This window comes from Mus caroli, unplaced genomic scaffold (genome assembly GCF_978045245.1).
Source record: "Mus caroli unplaced genomic scaffold, Mus_caroli_1 scaffold_1, whole genome shotgun sequence".
In the NCBI taxonomy this organism is placed as follows: domain Eukaryota; kingdom Metazoa; phylum Chordata; class Mammalia; order Rodentia; family Muridae; genus Mus; species Mus caroli.
In genome coordinates this window covers 175656443-175679150 of record NW_028227256.1, presented here as the reverse complement: position 1 = coordinate 175679150, position 22708 = coordinate 175656443, and the positions used below count along the sequence as shown (strand labels likewise).

Below are 22708 nucleotides of genomic sequence, written 5' to 3'. Positions count from 1 at the left end.
CTTGCTCAAAGGTGGAGCTACCGGCTCATTCATCCTGCCACGCCCACTGCTGGAACCTGCCTTTGCTGCCTGGAGGCACACACGTGTTCGTCCTGCTACTGGACCCTGAGTTACTTGGCGGGATATTGGGTTCCCTCCCCTTTCCTTTATTACTGAGTGTCTGGAAATAGTAAAATTGAGCTTTGATCAGGATGTTGTCTTAGCTCCATTGTTTCTTCCGCCCCGTCTAGATTCCTCTCTTTTCAACGAACTGCCATTCTCAGTTGAACCGTTTGTGTTGTGGACTGCGGGCAGGCCGCAACAGTTGGCGCCAGAACTGGGACCTGAAGAATGGCAGAGGGATGCTAAGAGAAACGACTGCTGTGTGGAGCTCCACAAGAAAGGAAAGGATCTTCGTATCGGAGGAGCATCGGAGCAACGGACAGGTACACATGCTAGCGCTAGCCTAAAATTTCAGTTTTGTAAAGTGTTGCTGAGGATGCGGTAGGATACGAATCAAGTTTGAATCAGTGCTGACCCAACACTGTTTCTGCTTGGGGTCAGTAGTTCGTTAATCGGAACTAGATACGGAGACAGACGGTGTGCCGCAGTTTTTTAGAAAACTGCTTAGGTGGAAGAAGGAAGGGTTTAAAGTCATGGATCAGGAGGTTGTTTTTTGTTTCCAGGAGTTGCTTCGGGCCAAAGGAGTAAGGCTTGAAGTACAATTAGTAAGAAATCTTTTAGATAAGATAGATAGCTGTTGTCCATGGTTCAAAGAAGAAGAAACAATAGATTGTGGAACCTGGGAGAAAGTTGGTGAGGCCTTGAATATCGCTCAGACAGATAATTTTACCCTAGGTCTCTGGGCGCTTGTAAATGATGCTATAAAAGATGCAACTTTTCCAGGGCTAAATCGCCCTCAGGCGGAGCTTGTGATATCTCAGGAGGAGTGCCTATCAGAGAAGGCCTCCTCAGAAAAAGATCTTCTTAACTCAAAAATTGATAAATGTGGTTCCTATCCTAAATAGTAAAATTTAAGATAAGATATAAAGCAATGCCTCTCTATTAAAGCATTAAAGCTTGCTTTAATAGGTATTCATAGGTATTAATTGATATCCAAACTTCGTAATATGATAGTAATGCTTCTAATATTGATTTTAACAGTGATAAATTGTTTTAAACATAGGTTTTGCTTTCCCAAAGTTGTAGATATTATCCTAACCTTGCACAAAAACTTAAAAATTATGGTTAAAACTGCCACTGTTCCATTGACTTCAGCTTGCAGTTTGATTGCAAATTTAAGATTAATGCTCAGATTAAAAAGTATTTTACCTTTGAGTCAATACAGGGCTCTGGGCAGTCCCAGAGCGGCTTGTGGCCCTTTCTTTTGTTTTGCAAACAATGCCTAAAAAAGTTTTTCCCTGTGTTCAAGAAAATTTCTTTTTAACAGTGTTACAGATCTATTCAGATGTTTAAAATAATGCTTAAATTCAAAGATTTTTGCTTCTAGTAAACTGGTAATCACTAGAAAATTTTGCCTCTATGTATGGCTAATATAGCTTTACATTATGTAAGAAAAATGTTTATTGTTTCTGCTTCTTTACAAGAAGCCAAAAGTTTTAATCTTTCAGTATATATTGTTTCCTAAGTGGAAAGTATTTTATTAACTAATGCTTCTCAAGGGAAGTTTACCTTAAATCCTTGCTTGTCATTTTTCCAGTTTAGACTAGCTTCTAGCCTTTTAACTTTATGGCAATAGTACATCAGAGACTGTATATTCAGACTTAGTAAAATTAGTCATTTAATAGAGTCATAATGATTTTTCACTCTTCTTCAGTGTGACCAGCCATTCTAACTCAATCTTAGACTGGTCTAATATTTAGTTCAATTATTAGAGATTCCTATATTCTAAATTACCTAGCAAAGTTAATTCAGAGCATTTCCCCCAAGGTCACCAAAGGCTCATCTTGCCTTCACCTTATTTGTCCTAAACTTTTTGCAAACTGACATTAAAGGTCAGTCTGCAGCGGAACTGGCACCCAGTTACTTCTAATTTGAGATTAGCTTTAGCTTTACAATTTGCATCTAAATAAAGTACCTTGACTTCTCCAAACAGAAAATTTACATTGCTACACTCTCATTGTTTAGAATTCTTCCTTTTCTCAAGCAGGTCAATCTACATTCTCTGGTTCTCCGCCCCTAAGAGCAAACAGGTGGTACTGCTAATCTCCCTTCCAAGGACATCCCAGCATGTGGCTTTTCAGTCTAAGATAAGATTTAGATTTACCAGGAGAGCTAGGGAAGTAGAAATTTCATATATATTTACAGAGATTAGTTCTTATTTTGATAGAGATGGGCTTAGTCCCTTAGCTGGCCTCTGGCTTTTCACCCTTGCTGTTACTGCAAGGTGTCCTTAGTTCGTCAGGCTATTGAGAATAACAGAGATGAAGAGGAAAGACTTTCAGCTCCTATTTTAACCAAAATTAATGGTGTTAATACTGACATAATTCTTGTCTAGGCCTTGCTAAATCTGAGGTTGACAAGTCTCATATAAAGACCGCGCATAACTCAGAACTTCGCTACTGATTCATAATCATATGAATACAGTATGGGTACCGCTTGGCGCAGGAGATTACTGCGGAGGGAAGGTCCAGCTTGACCGTTTCTGAGTTCCCTGTGCGACACACCTGATTTGAAAGAGGTTGGTATCTGACTTCAGCTAAAAACCAAAAATACTTAAGGCTCTGCCTCCCCTCCCCAAAAGATACCAAGAGCCACAGATGTGAGTTGTTATAATGCTCACGGGAGGAATCAGGTCAATGTCCACCCAAGTCAAGGTTAAAGGCCCACTCATCTATGGATGAAAAGAATCATTTGATCACCTCTGTTAAGCATTGCCTATTTAAACTTAATTAATAGGGGGGAGAGAGGTTGGAGAACTTGCTGTCGTAAGGGCAGGCCCTTCACTGCCTCCCACCCAAATAAAAAAGCCAACTGGCCTTGTACTAAAGAGCTGGTCTTACCCCTTCTCACTGTTTCTCCTGCCTATCACCCAAAATTGCGGAGGATTATCAGCTCAGTGTTATTCTAAATTTGTTTAGTTAAACTCAGCCAGGGTTCCAACGCCCTACTTAAATTGCAAACAGGTAGCTACCTATTCAGCACTATTTAGCATTATAAAGTCAGAGCCTACAGCCCAGCGCTGCTATTCCATCAGTGCTTTAAAGACAGTCTTAGCCAGATACAGTTTACCATTAGAAAAGTTAGGGAATCCCACGGAAATAGGTTTTTTCTTTAGCCCTAAGAACTCAGGCAGAACTATTGAACATAGATAATTTTTCTGCCTCAGGCCACCCCCTTTTTTATTTTTGTTTTGTTAACTAATGGGAGGAAATGTGGCCTCCCTTCCCCCAGCCTGGAACCTGCTTGCTCAAAGGTGGAGCTACCGGCTCATTCATCCTGCCACGCCCACTGCTGGAACCTGCCTTTGCTGCCTGGAGGCACACACGTGTTCGTCCTGCTACTGGACCCTGAGTTACTTGGCGGGATATTGGGTTCCCTCCCCTTTCCTTTATAACTGAGTGTCTGGAAATAGTAAAATTGAGCTTTGATCAGGATGTTGTCTTAGCTCCATTGTTTCTTCTGCCCCGTCTAGATTCCTCTCTTTTCAGCGAACTGCCATTCTCAGTTGAACCGTTCGTGTTGTGGACTGCGGGCAGGCCGCAACACCACCTCACACCAGTCAGAATGGCTAAGATCAAAAATTCAGGTGACAGCAGATGCTGGCGAGGATGTGGAGAAAGAGGAACACTCCTCCATTGTTGGTGGGATTGCAAGCTTGTACAACCACTCTGGAAATCAGTCTGGCGGTTCCTTAGAAAATTGGACATAGTACTACCAGAGGATCCAGCAATACCTCTCCTGGGCATATATCCAGAAGATGTCCCAACCGGTAAAAAGGACACATGCTCCACTATGTTCATAGCAGCCTTATTTATAATAGCCAGAAGCTGGAAAAAACCCAGATGCCCCTCAACAGCGGAATGGATACAGAAAATGTGGTTCATTTACACAATGGAGTACTACTCAGCTATTAAACATTATGAATTTATGAAATTCCTAGGCAAATGGATGGACCTGGATGGCATCATCCTGAGTGAGGTAACCCAATCACAAAGCAACTCACACAATATGTACTCACTGATAAGTGGATATTAGCCCAGAAATTAGGATACCCAAGATATAAGATACAATTTGCTAAACACATGAAACTCAAGAAGAACGAAAACCAAAGTGTGGACACTGTGCCCCTTCTTAGAATTGGGAATAAAACACCCATGGAAGGAGTTACAGAGACAAAGTTTGTAGTTGCGGCGAAAGGATGGACCATGTAGAGATTGCCATATCCAGGGATCCATCCCATAATCAGCTTCCAAACGCTGACACCATTGCATACACTAGCAAGATTTTGCTGAAAGGACCCAGATAGAGCTGTCTCTTGTGAGACTATGCCGGGACCTAGCAAACACAGAAGTGGATGCTCACAGTCAACTATTGGATGGATCACAGGGCTCCCAATGGAGGAGCTAGAGAAAGTACCCAAGGAGCTAAAGGGATCTGCAATCCTATAGGTGGAACAACAATATGAACTAACCAGTACCCCCCCCCCCCAGAGCTCGTGTCTCTAGCTGCATATGAATCAGAAGATGGCCTAGTCGGCCATCAGTGGAAAGAGAGGCCCATTGATCCTGCAAACTTTATATGCCTCAGTACAGGGGAACAACAGGGCCAAGAAGTGGGAGTGGGTGGGTGGAGGAGTGGGTGGGGGACTGTGGGGGGAGACTTTGGGGATAGCATTGGAAATGTTAATGAAATAAATACCCAATTTAAAAAAGAACATAAAAAAAGAAAAAAATACAGAAAAAATGAAGAAAAATATAGAATTTTATATTATTCTTGTGTGGTAATATTCCTCAAATAAGTTAAAATATTAAGATACAATAAATTACAATACAAACCCTGAGGCACAGGCACAGTTGGGTGATAGAGTATCTGTCTACTAAATATGAATCCCTGGCTCAATCCCATTACCACAGAAATAAAATGAAATAAATAAAAATAAAATCCCAACAAAGAATATTGTAGAATTTACAAACCAATTCCAAAGATTTATAGGGAGGAAAACAAATATGTTTGAATGTAGCTAGGGTCAGGTATGGTGGCACTGGCCTGTAATCCTGCCATTAAGGACGCAAGGCAGAAGAATCATGAGGTCAAAAGCACCTGGTACTACAAAGAGACCTTGTCTCTAAAAACCCTCGGCTGGAGGGTGGAACTCACTTGCAGACTGTAAAGGGACTTAGGTTAGATTCCCAGCACTGCAAAAACCAAGAGATAAACAGCAATAAAATAAAAACATGGGTATCCCAATAAAGGATGAGGGTGACCACCAGACAAGAATGGGCACTTACGCTCATACTTGCCAGATTTTCTAATTACAATGTGAACTCAGAAAGAGAAATACTTCACATTGTTGTTCATATGCAGATCTTAGCTTGGAGGGTGTGTGTGTGTTGTGTGTGAGTGTGTGGTATGTTTAGGAGTAGGTGGTGTGTATGTTTGCATGTACAGTGTATGTATAAGTATATGGTAAGTCTGTATATGTGTGTGGTGTGTGTGTGGTATGTGTGTGTGGTGTGTTTATGATAATACAGCGTGTGTATTGTGTTCATTAGTATGTGTTATATTTGTATATATGTGTATTTGTGAGTGGTGTGTATATTTATGTGATTGTGTGTATGATATGTTTGGTTTCTATCTGTGTGAATGTGTGTGGTATGTGTGTATGTGAGTGTGTAATATGTGTGATGTGTGTGTGTATGGTGTGTGTGTGTGAATGTGTGTGCAGAATGTGTAGGGTTTGTGTGTGTTGTGTGTGAGAATGTGGTAGATGTGGTGTATATGTGTGAGAATATGTGTATGTGATATATGCATATGTGTATGTCATTGTATAGTATGTGTGATGTGCATGATGTGTGTTTATGCATGTGTGTGTGTGTGGTGTGTGTTTGAGTGTGTGCTATGTATGAGTGTGTGGTGTGTGTATGGGTGTGTGCTATGTATGAGTGTGTGGTCTGTGTTTGGTGTGTGTATGTATGGTGTGTGAGTATGTGGTGTGTATGGTGTGTGTGAGTGTGTGGTATGTGTGGTGTGTGTGGTGTGTGCCTGTGTAAAGCCTATTAAACTAGAAAGATGTCAAGAGAGGGTGTCAAACAGAGTGGGATGGGAGAGGTAGCAAAAGGAAACATGTGACATTAAAGTGAAAAGGCACTTTGGGGAGACCACATGGGAATGAAAAGGAGGGAACAGGAGGGAAAGGGGAGGAGAATCTACTAAAATCCACTTTGAAAAGGTCACAGAGATGCCTGCAAAGATAGCTTAGTGCTTAAGGCACTGGCTGCTCTTTCAGAGAGTAGGCTTCAGTTCCAAGCACCCACAAGGTAGTTCACAAACATTTGTAAGTGCAGCCTCAGGGGATCCAATGCCCTCTTCTGGATTCCTCAGATACTGCACATGTGTGGTGCACAGAAATACATGCACACACAATACCCATACACATAAAATACAAAAAGAAAGTGTCATAAAGTTATCTAATACCTTGTAAGTGGATTAAAAAGCTAAATTAAAATCAAACAAGCAGTAAAGAAGATAACAGAGACATATAGATGAGCTAAATAGAACAGCCAGCCGAGGAGGCCAGGCATATATAGAAAACTCAGCTACGAACGAGAAGATACTGTATATACATTGTGCAGAAAATTGGTGTGGAAATTAATTATTCATGTTTAAAAACAGAAGTGAATTTCCACCTGGAGGCTTGTTCAGAACTAATTCCAAGAGGAATAAGAATTTTTTTTTTCCTTCGGGCTTAAGAGATGGTTTAGCGGTTAAAAACACACTGACTATTCTTTGGAAGGTCCTAAGTTCAAAACCCAAAAACCACACGATGGCTCATAACCATCCGTAATGAGATCTGAGGCCCTTTTTCTGGTGTGTCAGAAGACAGCTACAGTGTACTTACATATAATAAATAAATAAGTATTTTCTTAAAAAGAACTTTTTTTCTGTTGGAGGAGGTGGTTCAAGACAGGGCCTCACTGTGTAGCCTGGGCTGTCCTGGAAAGCACTCTGTAGACCACGCTGGCCTTGAACTAATAGAGATCTACCTGCCGCTCAGTGCTGGGATTAAAGGTGTATGCTACCACTCTCTGTGCAGTCTAAGAGTTTTATAGAAAAAATAAAATAAAAGTTAATGTAGAATACTGTGATCTAGAAGGTAAGGAAATCTTTCTGGCTTCCTAATATTTATTTATGTATATGAGTAAAGCATTGCTCTCTTCAGACACACCAGAAGAGAGCATCGGATCCTGTTACAGATGGTTGTGAGCCACCATGCAGTTTCTGGGAATTGAACTCAGGACTTCTGGAGGAGCAGTCAGTGTTTTTAACTCCCGAGCCATATCTCCAGCCCCAGAAATTTTCTTTAAATGGATTTTAATCAACAAAATCTCGCAAAGGACGAATTTAAAATGAATTTGCAATAGGAAGGGCCTCTGTGAATAACAGGGAGCAGAAGTAATGATGTACAAAAACCTGAGCTATCGCTCCAGCCATTTCAACCTGCTTTCTTATAGAACCCATGACACCTGCCCAGGATAGGCACTGCCCATGGTGGACTGGACACTGAACCATCAATAACTAAGAAAATGCCCTACAGCCAGATCCTACTGAGGCATTTTCTCAGTTAAGGTTCCCTCCTTTCAGACAACTCTTGCTTGTGTAAATTGACATAAAACTAGCAGCATGCTTGGTGAGATCTAAAGGAAAGCAAGGGTTCACCCATCACCAAGGATTATACAGAGTCTCTGGGCTACTTCCTGGATAGTACTTCTCTTTTGGCTATGTGGAGGAGACAGAGCTAGCTCAGGGAGGCTGGAGATTTGTCTTGGTTATTATTGTCAGCTCTTGGGGCTCAGTGTACATAAGTGAGAACAGTAATCCATTATGTGACTCTCCCAGTTTCTTGGAAGATATCTTAGTTCCTTTCATTATAATGAAACCACCCCATGAGTGACTTTATCCTTAATTTCTCATAGCTCTGGTAGCTGGGACAAGAACTACCCAAGTAGGGTCAGCTTCACTCAGCTTCTCGCCCTAGAGTAGGCCATGACCTGGCTCATAGATGATAGTGTTTCACTCTGAATGGTAGGGAGTTTCTATCATAAGGCCCTAGTCATATCCATAAGGGTTCTATCCTTAGGGTCTTATTATTTTCCCAAAGCCCCATACCAACTATCACAATATGAACTTGGGTGGGGACACAAGAGCTTAGTTTCATTGAGATAGATTTTTCTCTCTGGTAGCTCCCAAGTTCTCTTTAAAAGAAGCAGAACATAGTCAATTCGGTCACAGTGGCAAGTTTAATTTCCCAACACAGCTCTATCAAGAGTTTTTATTTGCGAATTTGCCTTTGTCAATTGCACCGTGGTTTCAGAACCCATGCAAGGATGGCGAGTGATTAAGAACGAACAGAAGCCTGACATTTTCATGAGTGTCAGAGGCTCAAACCATGCTTCCTAGTGAGACTCTGGAAAAGTCGATGTTAAAGAACCACACGAAGAAGAAAATGAAGTGCTGTCAATAACCATGCCTTACTACACACGTGAGTGTTCTAATTGCTTCTGCCCATGGTACATGATGACTGCTAATGCAGCCAGGGAAGAGTGGGTTACAACATTATCACATGTAAAAATAAATCATATGAATAAAACGATATTACTATGGAAGAGGGAAGGAAGGTCTCCTCTAACAAAAACAGATGTACTGTAGATTAAAAAAAAAAAAAAAAACTCGAAATTCATTCTGCCTTCTTCTTGATGCTAAAGCATGCCTGTGCTCACTGATTTCTTTTTACTTATTGAATAACTTTACAGCACAATTAATCAAGTATTATCAAATGCCTCCTCCTTTTAGTTATACAAATCCATTCTTGTGTTAAGTAGTGACTGAAGATTTATACAAGACAGAGACTTTGAAAATAGATGAGAGATGCTCTGGTAGGGGCTACTCCCGCCATCTTCCTTCTGAGCCCAGTGGAGTTCGCTAAGGGCTTCAGAGTGCTCTTCATGCTGCAGGACCTGGGGATCACCTTGGGATCATGGGTGAGTGGAATGCAACATCAGCTCCAAAGAACCAAGGAGGATCTTGTGCCGGCAGGAACAGGGACAAAGGAACCCTGCCCAACCAGAGGCAGGTTAGGGCCAGCCCTGCCATCTTCTGTGTGAACACGGCTAAGGACCCCTAGCACACTCAGGACCCCCTGATCACCTGAGAGCACATGGGTGATAGAAGCAACAGAGCTTCTGGGTCAGGGTCTAGTTGGGCCTTCATCCTCGGCAAGGAGGCAAAACTGAGACCCAGACCCATGGGCACATTCCTTGCCAGAGGAGAGTCGGCCTATGGGGAGAGTTCTGATCCCAGAACTAAGGAGGTTGATCAGAGCTCCAGACTGCTGGACATCTGCCCTGAAAGAGGAAAGCTTGCTTACAGAGAGTGCTCTGACCACTGGAACTCAGGTGAGACTTGGGCTCCCAGGAGTGCTGACAGAGGCTAAAAAAATCACAGGAGGATCAAACTCCAACCAGAGACAGCTTGAACATTAACACCAGAGATTTCCAGATAGGGAAAGGCAAACATAAGAATCTTACTAACAGAAACCAAGAACACTGGGCATCATCAGAACCCAGTACGCCCACCACAACGAGTCCTGGATACCCCAAAACACCGAAAAGCAAGATGCGGATTTAAAATCATATCTCATGATGGTGTTAGAAGATTTTAAGAAGGGCATTAATAACTCATTTAAAGAAATACAGGAGAACACTGCAAAACAGGTAGAAGCCTTTAAGAAGAAGCACGAAAATCCCTCAAGGAGTTACAGGAGAATACTGCTAAACAAGTAGAAGCCCTAAAGAGGAAACACAAAAGTACCTCAAGGAATTACAAGAGAACACTGTTAAACAGGTAGAAGTCCTTAAAGAACTCAGGCAAACATTGCTAAACAGATAGAAGAAACACAAAAATCCCTTAAAGAATTAAAGGAAAACACAACCAAACAGGCAATGGAATTGAACAAAATCATCCAAGATCTAAAAAAGGAAGTAGAAACAATGAAGAAAACCCAAAGGGAGACAACTCAGGGGATAGAAACCCTAGGAAAGAAATCAGGAACCATAGATGTGAGCATCAGCAACAGAATACAAGAAATGGAAGAGAGAATCTCAGGTGCAGAAGATCCCATAGGGTACATGGACACAAAAATCAAAGAAAATGCAAAATGCAAAAAGATCCTAACTCAAAACATCCAAGAAATCCAGGACACAGAGAGAAGACCAAACCTACAGATAATAGAAGTAGATGAGAATGAAGATTTTCAACTCAAAGGAGCAGCAAATATCTTCAACAAAATTAGAGAAGAAAACTTCCCAAACCTAAAGAAAGAGATGCCCATGAACATACAAGAAGCCTACAGAACTCCAAATAGACTGGACCAGAAAAGAAATCCCTCCCGACACATAATAATCAGAACAATAAACGCACTAAATAAAGACAGAATATTAAAAGCAGTAAGGGAGAAAGGTCAAGTAACATATAAAGGCAGGCCTATTAGAATTACACCAGACTTCCCACTATGAAAGACTATGAAAGCCAGAAGATCCTGGACACATGTCATACAGACACTAAGAGAACACAAACGCCAGCCCAGGCTACTATACCCAGCAAAATTCTCAATTACCATAGATGAAGAAACCAAAGTATTCCAGGACAAAACCAAATTCACACAGTATCTTTGCACGAATCCAGCCCTTCAAAGGATAATAAAGGGAAAACACCAACACAAGGACGGAAACTACACCCTAGAAAAAGTAAGAAAGTAATCCTTTAATAAAACTAAAAGAAGATAGCAACAAGAACAAATTCCCAACTTTAACAACAAAAATGACAGGAAACAACAATTACTTTTCTTTGATTTCTCTTAACATCAATGGACTCAATTCCCCAATAAAAAGACAGACTTACAAACTGGCTACACAAACAAGATACAACATTTTGCTGCTTACAGAAAACCCACCTCAGGGATAAAGACAGACACTACCTCAGAGTAAAAGGCTGGAAAACAAATTTCTAAGCAAATGATCCAAAGAAACAAGCTGGAGTAGCCATTCTAATATCGAATAAAATTGACTTCCAACCCAAAGTTATCAAAAAAAAAAAAAAAGACAAGGAGGGGCATTTCATACTCATCAAAAGTAAAATCTACCAAGATGAACTCTCAAGTCTGAATATCTATGCTCCAAATGCAAGGGCAGCCACATTCATTAAAGAAACTTTAGTAAAGCTCAAAGCACACATTGCACCTCACACAATAATAGTGGAGACTTCAACACCCGACTCTCACCAATGGACAGATCATGGAAACAGAAACTAAACAGAGACACATGGACACTAACAGAACTTATGAAACAAATGGATTTAACAGATATTTACAAAACATTTTATCCTAAAACAAAAGGATATACCTTCTTCTCAGCAGCTCATGGTACCTCCTCCAAAATTGACCATATAATTGGTCAAAAAAAGGCCTCAATAGATACAAAAATATTGAAATGATCCCATGCAGCCTATCAGATCACCATGGACTAAGGCTGATTCTCAATAACAGCATAAATAATAGAAAGCCAACATTCACGTAGAAACTGAACAAAACTCTACTCAATGATACCTTCGTCAAGGAAGAAATAAAGAAATTAAAGACTTTTTAGAGCTTAATGAAAATGAAGCCACAACATACCCAAATTTATGAGACACAATAAAAGCAGTACTAAGAGAAAAACTCATAGATCTCAGTGCCTCCAAAGAGAAACTAGAGAGAGCATACACTAGCAGCCTGACAGCACACCTAGAAGCTCTAGAATGAAAGGAAGCAAATTCACCCAAAAAGAGTAAACGGCAGGAAATAATCAAACTCAGGGCTGAAATCAACCAGGTGGAAACAAAAAGAACTATTCAAAGAATAAAAAACAAAAAACAAAAAAACAAAAAACAAAAAACAAAAAAACAGGAGCTGGTTCTTTGAGAAAATCAACAAGATACATAAACCCTTAGCCAGAATAACTGGAGGACACAGGGACAGTATTCTAATTAACAAAATCAGAAATGACAAAGGAGACATAACAACAGATCTTGGGGAAATCCAAAACATCATCAAATCCTACTAAAAACGGGTATATTCAACAAAACTGGAAAACCTGGATGAAATGGACAAATTCCTAGACAGCTACCAGGTAACAAAGTTAAATCAGAATCAGATTAACAATCTTAACAGTCCCATTTCCCATAAAGAAATAGAAGCAGTCATTAATAGTCTCCCAATCAAAAAAAGCCCAGGACCATATGGGTTTAGTGCAGAGTTCTATCAGACCTTCAAAAAAGCCCCAATTCCAACTCTCCTCAAACTATTCCACAAAATAGAAACAGAAGGTACTCTACCCAATTCATTCTATAAAGCCACAATTACTCTGATACCTAAACCACACAAAGATCCAACAAAGAAAGAGAACTTCAACCAATTTCCATTATGAACATCGATGCAAAAATACTAAATAAAATCCTCGAAAACCAAATCCAAGAACACATCAAAACGATCATCCATCATGATCAAGAAGGTTTCATCCCAGCAATGCAAGAATGGTTTAATATACGGAAATCCATCAACGTAATCCACTATATAAACGAACTCAAAGACAAAAATCACATGATCATCTCGTTAGATTCTGAGAAAGCATTTGACAAAATCTAAGATCCCTTCATGATAAAAGTTTTGGAAAGATCAGGAATTCAAGGCCCATACCTAAACATGATAAAAGCAGTATACAGCAAACCAGTAGCCAACATCAAAGTAAATGGTGAGAAGCTGGAAGCAATCCCACTAAAATCAGGAACTAGATAAGGCTGCCCACTTTCTCCCTACCTATTCAATATACTACTTGAAGTCCTAGCCAGAGCAATTCGACAACAAAAGGAGATCAAGGGGATACAAATTGCAAAGGAAGAAGTCAAAATATCACTGTTTTCAGATGATATGATAGTATATATGTGATCCTAAAAATTCCACCAGAGAACTCCTAAACCTGGTAAACAACTTCAGTGCTAGATAAAAAGTTAACTCAAACACATCAGTGGCCTTTCTCTACACAAAGGATAAACAGAATGAGAAAGAAATTAGGGAAACAACACCCTACACAATAGTCACAAATAGTATAAAATACCTTGGTGTGACTCTAACTAAGGAAGTGAAAGATCAGTATGACAAGAACCTTAACTCCGTGAAGAAAGAAATTGAAGAAGGTCTCAGGAGATGGAAAGATCTCCCATGCTCATGGATTGGCAGAATTAATATAGTCAAAATGGCTATCCTGCTGAAAACAATCTACAGATTCAATGCAATCCCCATCAAAATTCAAACTCAATTCTTCACTGAGTTAGAAAGTGCAATTTGCAAATTCATCTGGAATAATAAAAAATCCAGGATAGCAGAAACTATTCTCAACTATAAAAGAACCTCTGGTGGAATCCCCTATGCCTGACCTCAAGCTGTACTACAGAGCAATTGTGATAAATACTGCATGGTACTGGTACATCAACAGACAGGTAGATTAATGGAATAGAATTGAGGACTCAGAGATGAACCCACACACCTATGGTCACTTGATCTTTGACAAGGGAGCTAAAACCATCCAGTGGAAAAATGACAGCATTTTCAACAAATGGTGCTGGCACAATTGGTGATTATCATGTAGAAGAATGCGAATGGATCCATTCTTATCACCTTGTACAAAGCTCAAATCTAAGTGGATCAAAGAACTCCACATAAAACCAGAGACACTGAAATTTATAGAGGTGAAAGTGGGGAAAACCCTCGAAGATATAGGCACAGGGGAAAAATTCCTAAACAGAACAGCAATGGCCTGTGCTAAAGATCAAGAATCGACAAATGGGACCTCATAAAATTGCAAATCTTCTGTAGGGCAAAAAATACTGTCAATAAGAGAAAAAGGCCACCAACAGATTGGGAAAGAATTTTTACAAATCCTAAATCTGATAGGGGACTAATATCCAATATATACAAAGAGTACAAGAAGGTGGACTCCAGAAAATTCAAATAACCCCCATTAAAAATGGAGTACAGAGCTAAAGAAAGAATTCTCAACTGAGGAATACGGAGGGGCTGAGAAGCACTTGAAAAAATGTTCAACATCCTTAATTATCAGGGGAATGCAAATCAAAACAACTCAGAGATTCCACCTCACACCAGTCAGAATGGCTAAGATCAAAAATTCAGATGACAGCAGATGCTGGCAAGGATGTGGAGAAAGAGGAACACTCCTCCATTGCTGGTGGGATTGCAAGCTTCTACAACCACTCTGGAAGTCAGTCTGGCGGTTCCTCCGAAAACTGGACATAGTACTACCAGGAGATCCAGCAATACCCCTCCTGGGGATATACCCAGAAGATGTTCCAACTGGTAATAAAGACACATACTCCATTATGTTCATAGCAGCCCTATTTATAATAGCCAGAAGGTGGAAAGAACCCAGATGTCCCTCAACAGAGGAATGGATACAGAAAATGTGGTACATTTACACGATGGAATACTACTCAGCTATTAAAAACAATGAGTTTGTGAAATTCTTGGGCAAATGGATGTATCTGGAGAATATCATCTTGAGTGAGGTAACCCAATCACAAAAGAAGTCACTTGATATGCACTCATTGATAAGTGGATATTAGCCCAGAAACTTAGAATACCCAAGGTACAAGTTCCAAAACACAAGAAAATCAAGAAGGAAGACCAACATGTGGATACTTCACTCCTCCCTAGAATAGGGACTAAAATGTCCATGGAAGAAGTTGCAGAGACAAAGTTTGGAGCTAAGAGAAATGGATGGACCATCCAGAGACTGCCCCACCCGGGGGTCCATTCCATAATCAGACACCAAACACAGACACTATTGCATACGATAACAAGATTTTGCTGAAGGGACCCTGATATAGCTGTCTCCTGTGAGGCTTTGCCAGTGCCTGAAAAATGCAGAAGTGGATGCTCACAGTCATCTATAGGATGGAACACAGGGCCCCCAATATAGGAGCTAGAGAAAGTACCTAAATGCTGAAGGGGTCTGCAACCCTATAGGTGGAACAACAATATGAACTAATCAGTACCCCAGAGCTGTGTCTATAGCTGCATATGTAGGAGAAGATGGCCTAGTTGGCCATCACTGGGAAGAGAGGCCCCATGGTCTAGCAAACTTTATATGCCCCAGTACAGGGGAACGCCAGGGCCAAGAAGTAGGAGTGAGTGGGTAGGGGAGGAGGGTGGGGGGAGGGTATAGGGGACTTTTGGGATAGCATTTGAAATGTAAATGAAGAAAATATCTAATAAAAAAATGTGGGAAAAAAATAGATGATAGCCATGGTCGGAAAGGCCAGAGGTCAAGTCTAGTGTTGTCTTCCAGCAACTTTGCAGTTTGGATCTCATATTCAACCCACCCAATCATACCACACTTATCTATTAAATAAGAATTATGGTTCTTACATGTCTATCATCATTATGAAGATTGAGAGAAAGAATATGTGTATAAAGCTGAAGCTGGGCATCACTGGACACTTCATGGTCACAGCCCTCTAGAAGGAGAGGCAAAAGGATAATCACAGGATGGAGACCATCCTGGTCTATAAGCTAAGTTCAGGTTAGCCAGAGGTTTACAGGGAGATCCTGTATAAAAACAGACTGATGGGGCTGGAGAGATGGCTTAGTGGTTAAGAGCACTGGCTGCTCTCTCAAACAACCCGAGTTCAATTCTAGCACCCACACGGCAGCTCATACCTGTCTGATACTCTAGTTCCAGGAGTGCTCCCTCACACAGACATATATCCAAGCAAAGTACCAAGGAACATAAAATTAAAAATAGAAAAAGAAAAACGAGAAAAAAACAGACAGATATGACCCTTCAGTGAGTCCTCAAATTGTAGTTGATAATTTTAAAACTTCTAACTCAACACAACTTTGGCAATACATTTGAGAATATCTTGGTTGGTGAATAGATGTATGTATGCAAACCATGATGTAGATAATGCAGCTTTGTGATTGATTTTCTTTTAGGCAAGAGCTAAATACTCTGAAAGCCTTAATTATATATTATTTTCCACTTACACAACTGTGAAATACCACAAGTAGCAAATATAAGAATTATCCACAGTCAGATGCCGTTCCTCTTCCTGGATGGAAGAGAAAATACAAATGAAAAATTATGTAATATTTGAAATAGATTCAGATATCAAAATGAGCCTAAATGTCACAGAGGACTGTTTCTTACCTAAGAACAAAGCAAACTAGATTTCAGACTAGAACTAATACCACACCTACAGAAGGTTCTTGAGGTTTTTATTTTTTACTGTTTACTGTAATGCTAAGTGCTGGCCTCCAAGATCTGGTGTCTGCAAGTAGCCTCTGGGACCCTGCCCCCACGTTAATTCTGATTGGTGAATAAATGTACTGGCAGCCAATAACTGGGCACAAGAGAGATAGGTGGGATCTAGATTCCTGGGCTTGAGAACCTTGATGGAGAGAGAGGGAGAAGGAGGGGGAGGGGAGGGGAGGGGAGGATAGGGGAGTGGAGGGGAGGGGAGGGAGTGGGAGAGGTGACACACAGAAATAATGAGCAACAACTTGGGGGTTTCCATAGGGGAATACATTCTAACAGCATGGAGTGTAGGCAGTTGCCCAGCTAGTGTGCTGCCTAAGGCATGTTTAAAAACAGAAATATCAAGAATGTGTGTATACTTTCATCTGGGAACAGAAATGCTCAAATGCGGGAAGAAACTCCACATCAGGATTTATTAACAGATTTTTACTGCAGAAGTTGTTTAACTCCTCAGCTCCTTGGTATGTACTAAACTAAGTGGCAAGTCTGGCAACTTGCCCTCCTCACTGTCTCTATCATGTCTTTCTCCCTTTTTCACACTCAACTCTTATCACTCATCTGGCTCAGCAGTTCTCAACGGCCCAGGGGACAGAGAAAGTTTGACAATGTGTGGAGATGCCTTAGGTAGTCACAAGTCTCTGTCTGTTTCACACACCAGCAGACTCAATGTCACTTTCTTTTCTTTTTCTTTGGTTTTTCGAGACAGGGTTTCTCTGTGTAGCCCTGGCTGTCCTGGAACTCACTCTGTAGACCAGGCTGGCCTCGAACTCAGAAATCTGCCTGCCTCTGCCTCCCGAGTGCTGGGATTAAAGGCGTGTGCCACCACGCCCAGCAAAAATCATCTGCATTCATGGGTTTTCTTGAATTAAAGGAAAGTAAGTGGAGGAAAGTCTAAGTATGGAGTTTGCCTTTGGTTTCCCATCGCCATCACCATGTGTGACGGAGACTTACTCATCCAAGAGTACCATTAACAGCCTCTAGCAGACTAGAGGATGAAGAAGCTAAGTAATAAGGATTTGGGTGCTAGCTAAATGGTGCAACATTGCCAAGCATGTACATGGCCTGGAATCTAACCCTCAGCAAAATGAATGAGTGAGTGAAGGAGGAAGGGAGGGAGGGAGGGAAGGAGTACAATTTATAGTGACATGAAAAATAGTGACAGACAGGCTGAAACTTTCAAATAGGTCTTCTGTTTATTTCCGACTAAAACTGTTTAAAGCAATTTGTGATAGGAGAGCTAAAGTAGAATGCTACTGTGGTCTCTTTTCTCTTTTTCTTTTCAATTTGTAAGCCTTTTGTTGTCCCAAAAGAGCCCAAACTGTACTTGTGATGGCTTTTCAAGATTCAATGAAATGTCACTGAAATCAACTTACTTGGTTTGTGGCAATTGGCTTTATCGTGTGAATTCCAGCCCTTTTGCAGTGTAGTGTTGTCTTGGGTGATCTAGTGTTCAGAAACAGTGAAGAAGAGGAAGAAGTTACAAATGTATATGAGGGTGATTAAAAATCCACCCACAACTTTTAAGCTTAAGCAATTCAACTGGGTGCTAGAAGGAGAAAACAAGAAAAAAAAGAAAACAAACCCTCTAATACAGCAACTGTCTAAGATGCTGTTCCATTGATGTGAAGAGATGCCAGGACCAAGACAACTCAGTATAAAAGAAAGCACTTAGTTTGGGTATGCTCATAGTTTCAAAGGTTTAGTCTACTATCACGGTGAGGAACAGACAGGCACTGGATCGGTAGCTGAGAGCTGTGTATTCTGATCCATGAACAGCAGGCCAGGAGAGACACTTCTGCCAGGCATGAGCTTTTGAAACTTGAAGGCCCACCCCAAGTGACACACCTCCTTCAGTAAGGACACACCTATTCCAACAAGGAATATCTTGAATACCTCCTAATCCTTCCAACCAGTCAGCTGGGGACTCAACAGGCAAATGTAGAGCCTATTGGAGAGCAGGGTGGGGGTGGGAACTATTTTATTTCAAACCTCCATGCGGCTTTTTCCTTCTGCTTTCCTTGAGCTAACCTTTCTTTGCACATAGGTTTAGTGGAAGGAAATTTACTGAAGTCAGAACATCTACATTATGTGAATGAATGTCATTTTTATAATGTAGGAACAAATGGATGTATATATAAGACAAAACAACAGCAACAAACATACTTACGTAGTGTTTCCAACTTTACAGCTTTCTGGTATTTTCCATGATACAAATGAGTTTCCTTCATACTCTAATTTAATCTAAGAAATGAGACGGAAGTTCATGTTAATAAAAACAACAAAACACTGTTCATCTCCGTGTTAGGTTGTGGATTCAACTTTCTGGTTTCTACTGTTTTAAAAAAACAACTAAACTTCAGTTCCTTTGTTATTATGCATAGCTGACTGCTTCCCTCAAATCTGTTTGCCACAAAGAGGAGAGAGTCTGCAGGTAACACACTGAGGAACTGTGCACCCAGTTAATTCTGACTGATAAATAAACATGTCAGCAGGCAGTAGCCGGGGAGAAGGGACACAGGCAGGGTTTTGGTCCTCTGCTTGGGGCCATGAGGAAGAGGAAAGAGATGCAGAAAGCAGCCACCATGGAAGAAGACGAATAAGCAAGAGGGAGGAGAGCTGTGCCATAAAAACATGTCCTTGTGGGCTGGTCAACTGCAGTTAAGAGCAGCCCAGATGGAACACAGAAATTTTAAAGTATTAACTCCATATTATGGGTAGTAAAGTAGATTATAACAGCATGGAGGGTGGATAGTTGCTGCTGCCTAAGGCATATTTAAAAATAAAAGGCTGTGTGTGTCTTTCATCTAGGAACATAAATGGTCAAAGGCAGTAAGAAACCCTGTTTTAGACGGGGTTTCTATTCCTGCACAAACATTATGACCAAGAAACAGGTTGGGGAGGAAAGGGTTTATTCAGCTTACACTTTCCCCATTGCTGTTCATCACCAAAGGAAGTCAGGACTGGAACTCAAGCAGGCCAGGAAACAGGAGCTGATGCAAAGGCCATGGAGGGATGTTCTTTACTGGCTTGCTTCCCCTGGCTTGCTCAGCCTGCTCTCTTATAGAACCCAAGACTACAAGCCCAGAGATGACACCACTCACAGTGGTCCCTCCCCCCATGATTACTAACTGAGAAAATGTCTTACAGCTGGATCTCATGGAGGTATTTCCTCAAGGATGGCTCCTTTCTCTGTGATAACTCCAGCTTGTGTCAAGTTGACATAAAACCAGTTGGTTCAAACCCCTTGTTTTGATTTTTAAAATAATATTATTCCTATAATTCAGTGAAGAAGAATATCAAAGGAGAATTTGTGACACACCAGCAGTCTGTACATCTGAGGTTGGAGAGATGGCTCCTCCTGGGGTAGAGGCAGTGTTGATTCCCAGCACACACATCAGGCTCTTAAGGACCTGGAACTTCATTCAGTTCCTGGAATCTTCCTTCCTCTTCTACCCTCCAGGAATACCAGCACACACGACAAACACTATCATGACTTATGGGTTACCCTTTTCTACCTTTATGGGTTACCTATTTCTAAAGCTACACACACACACACACACACACACACTGTGGGGGTGAGAGGGAGACAGAGACAAAGAGAGAGGGGGATGGGGAAGAGGGAGAGAACGGAAATAGTACTGCAACTCAGTGTGTCTGGGTCAAATATAGAACACCCAGACAAAAAGAATAAGCTATAGAAAGAGACTCCTAAAATTAACCAATATAAAATATATACATTTTGGCACAAGTCCCTTCCGGTCCACTCGAGTATCGGGGTGCCTTGCCAGAGGAGTCTCCGGACACCCGCAAGGACCCACACAGGATTCCCCACGGGATCCTAAGACCTCTGCTGAGTGGAACACAGCTTCTGCTCCAATCCAATTGAGCGGGACCTGAGACTGCATCAACTAGGGAAGCAGGCAACCCGGTCACTGCTGGGGCACAAGTCCCTTCTGGTCCACTCGAGCACTCCGGTGCCTTGCCAGAGGAGTCTCCAGACACCCGCAAGGACCCGCACAGGACTCCCCACGGGATCCTAAGACCTCTGGTGAGTGGAACACAGCGTCTGCTCCAATCCAATCGTGTGGAATCTGAGACTGCATTAACTAGGGAAGCAGGCAACCCATTCTGAGGTGGGGCACAAGTCCCTTCCGGTCCACTCGAGCACCGGGGTGCCGGCCACCCACAAGGACTCACACAGGATTCCCCACGGGATCCTAAGACTTCTGGTGATTGGAACACAACTTCTGCCAGGAGGCAGATTCGAACACCAGATATCTGGGCACCTTCCCTGCAAGAATAGAGCTTGCCTGCAGAGAATACTCTGACCACTGAAACTAAGGAGAGAGCCAGCCTCCCAGGTCTGCTGATAGAGGCTAACAGAGTCACCTGAGGAACAAGCTCTAACCAGAGACGACTATAACAGCTAGCTTCAGAGATTACCAGATGGCGAAAGGCAAACGTAAGAATCCTACTAACAGAAATCAAGACCACTCACCATCATCAGAACGCAGCACTCCCACCCCACCAAGTCCTGGGCACCCCAACACAACCGAAAATCTAGACCCAGATTTAAAAGCATATCTCATGATGATGGTAGAAGACATCAAGAAGGACTTTCATAACTCACTTAAAGAAATACAGGAGAGCACTGTAAAGAGTTACAGGTCCTTAAAGAAAAACAGGAAAACACATCCAAACAGGTGATGGAAATGAACAAAACCATACTAGACCTAAAAAGGGAAGTAGACACAATAAAGAAAACCCAAAGTGAGGCAACGCTGGGGATAGAAACCCTAGGAAAGAAATCTGGAACCATAGATGCAAGCATCAGCAACAGAATACAAGAGATGGAAGAGAGAATCTCAGGTGCAGAAGATTCCATAGAGAACATCGGCACAACAATCAAAGAAAATACAAAATGCAAAATGATCCTAACTCAAAATATCCAGGAAATACAGGACACAATGAGAAGACCAAACCTACGGATAACAGGAGTTGATGAGAATGAAGATTTTCAACTTAAAGGGCCAGCAAATATCTTCAACAAAATAATAGAAGAAAACTTCCCAATCCTAAAGAAAGAGATGCCCATGAACATACAAGAAGCCTACAGAACTCCAAACAGACTGGACCAGAAAAGTAATTCCTCCCGACACATAATAATCAGAACAACGAATGCACTAAATAAAGATAGAATATTAAAAGCAGTAAGGGAGAAAGGTCAAGTAACATATAAAGGCAGGCCTATCAGAATTACACCAGACTTTTCACCAGAGACTATGAAAGCCAGAAGAGCCTGGACAGATGTTATACAGACACTAAGAGAACACAAATGCCAGCCCAGGTTACTATACCCGGCCAAACTCTCAATTATCATAGATGGAGAAACCAAAGTATTCCACGACAAAACCAAATTCACACATTATCTTTCCACGAATCCAGCCCTTCAACGGATAATAACAGAAAAAAAAAAAAAAACAATACAAGGATGGAAATCACGCCCTAGAAAAAGCAAGAAAGTAATCCCTCAATGAACCTAAAAGAAGACTGCCACAAGAACAGAATGCCAACTCTAACAACAAAAATAAAAGGAAGCAACAATTGCTTTTCCTTAATATCTCTTAATATCAATGGACTCAATTAATCCCCCAATAAAAAGACATAGACTAACAGAATGGCTACACAAACAAGACCCAACATTCTGCTGCTTACAGGAAACCCATCTCAGGGAAAAAGACAGACACTACCTCAGAGTGAAAGGCTGGAAAACAATTTTCCAGGCAAATGGTCTGAAGAAACAAGCTGGAGTAGCCATTCTGATATCGAATAAAATCAACTTCCAACCCAAAGTTTTCAAAAAAGACAAGGAGGGACACTTCATACTCATCAAAGGTAAAATCCTCCAAGGGGAACTCTCAATTCTGAATATCTATGCCCCAAATGCAAGGGCAGCCACATTCATTAAAGACACGTTAGTAAAGCTCAAAGCACACATTGCACCTGACACAATAATATTGGGAGACTTCAACACACCACTTTCATCAATGGACAGATCCTGGAAACAGAAACTAAACAGGGACACAGTGAAACTAACAGAAGTTATGAAACAAATGGACTTAACA

At 41.3% G+C, this 22708-nt stretch overlaps 1 protein-coding gene across 1 annotated transcript in view; it reads right to left on the bottom strand.

Annotated features, from left to right (window-relative positions):
• Nucleotides 1-22708, bottom strand: part of LOC110288529 (cation channel sperm-associated auxiliary subunit epsilon) — a 154949-nt gene that overhangs the window by 112003 nt on the left and 20238 nt on the right. Inside the window, exons 3-5 of the mRNA XM_085843318.1 lie at nucleotides 18751-18824; nucleotides 17957-18026; nucleotides 16313-16377 (exon numbers count right to left, since the gene is read on the bottom strand). Of these exons, the coding sequence (XP_085699444.1) occupies nucleotides 16313-16377; nucleotides 17957-18026; nucleotides 18751-18824 (209 nt within the window). The remainder of the gene's footprint in view (nucleotides 1-16312; nucleotides 16378-17956; nucleotides 18027-18750; nucleotides 18825-22708) is intronic.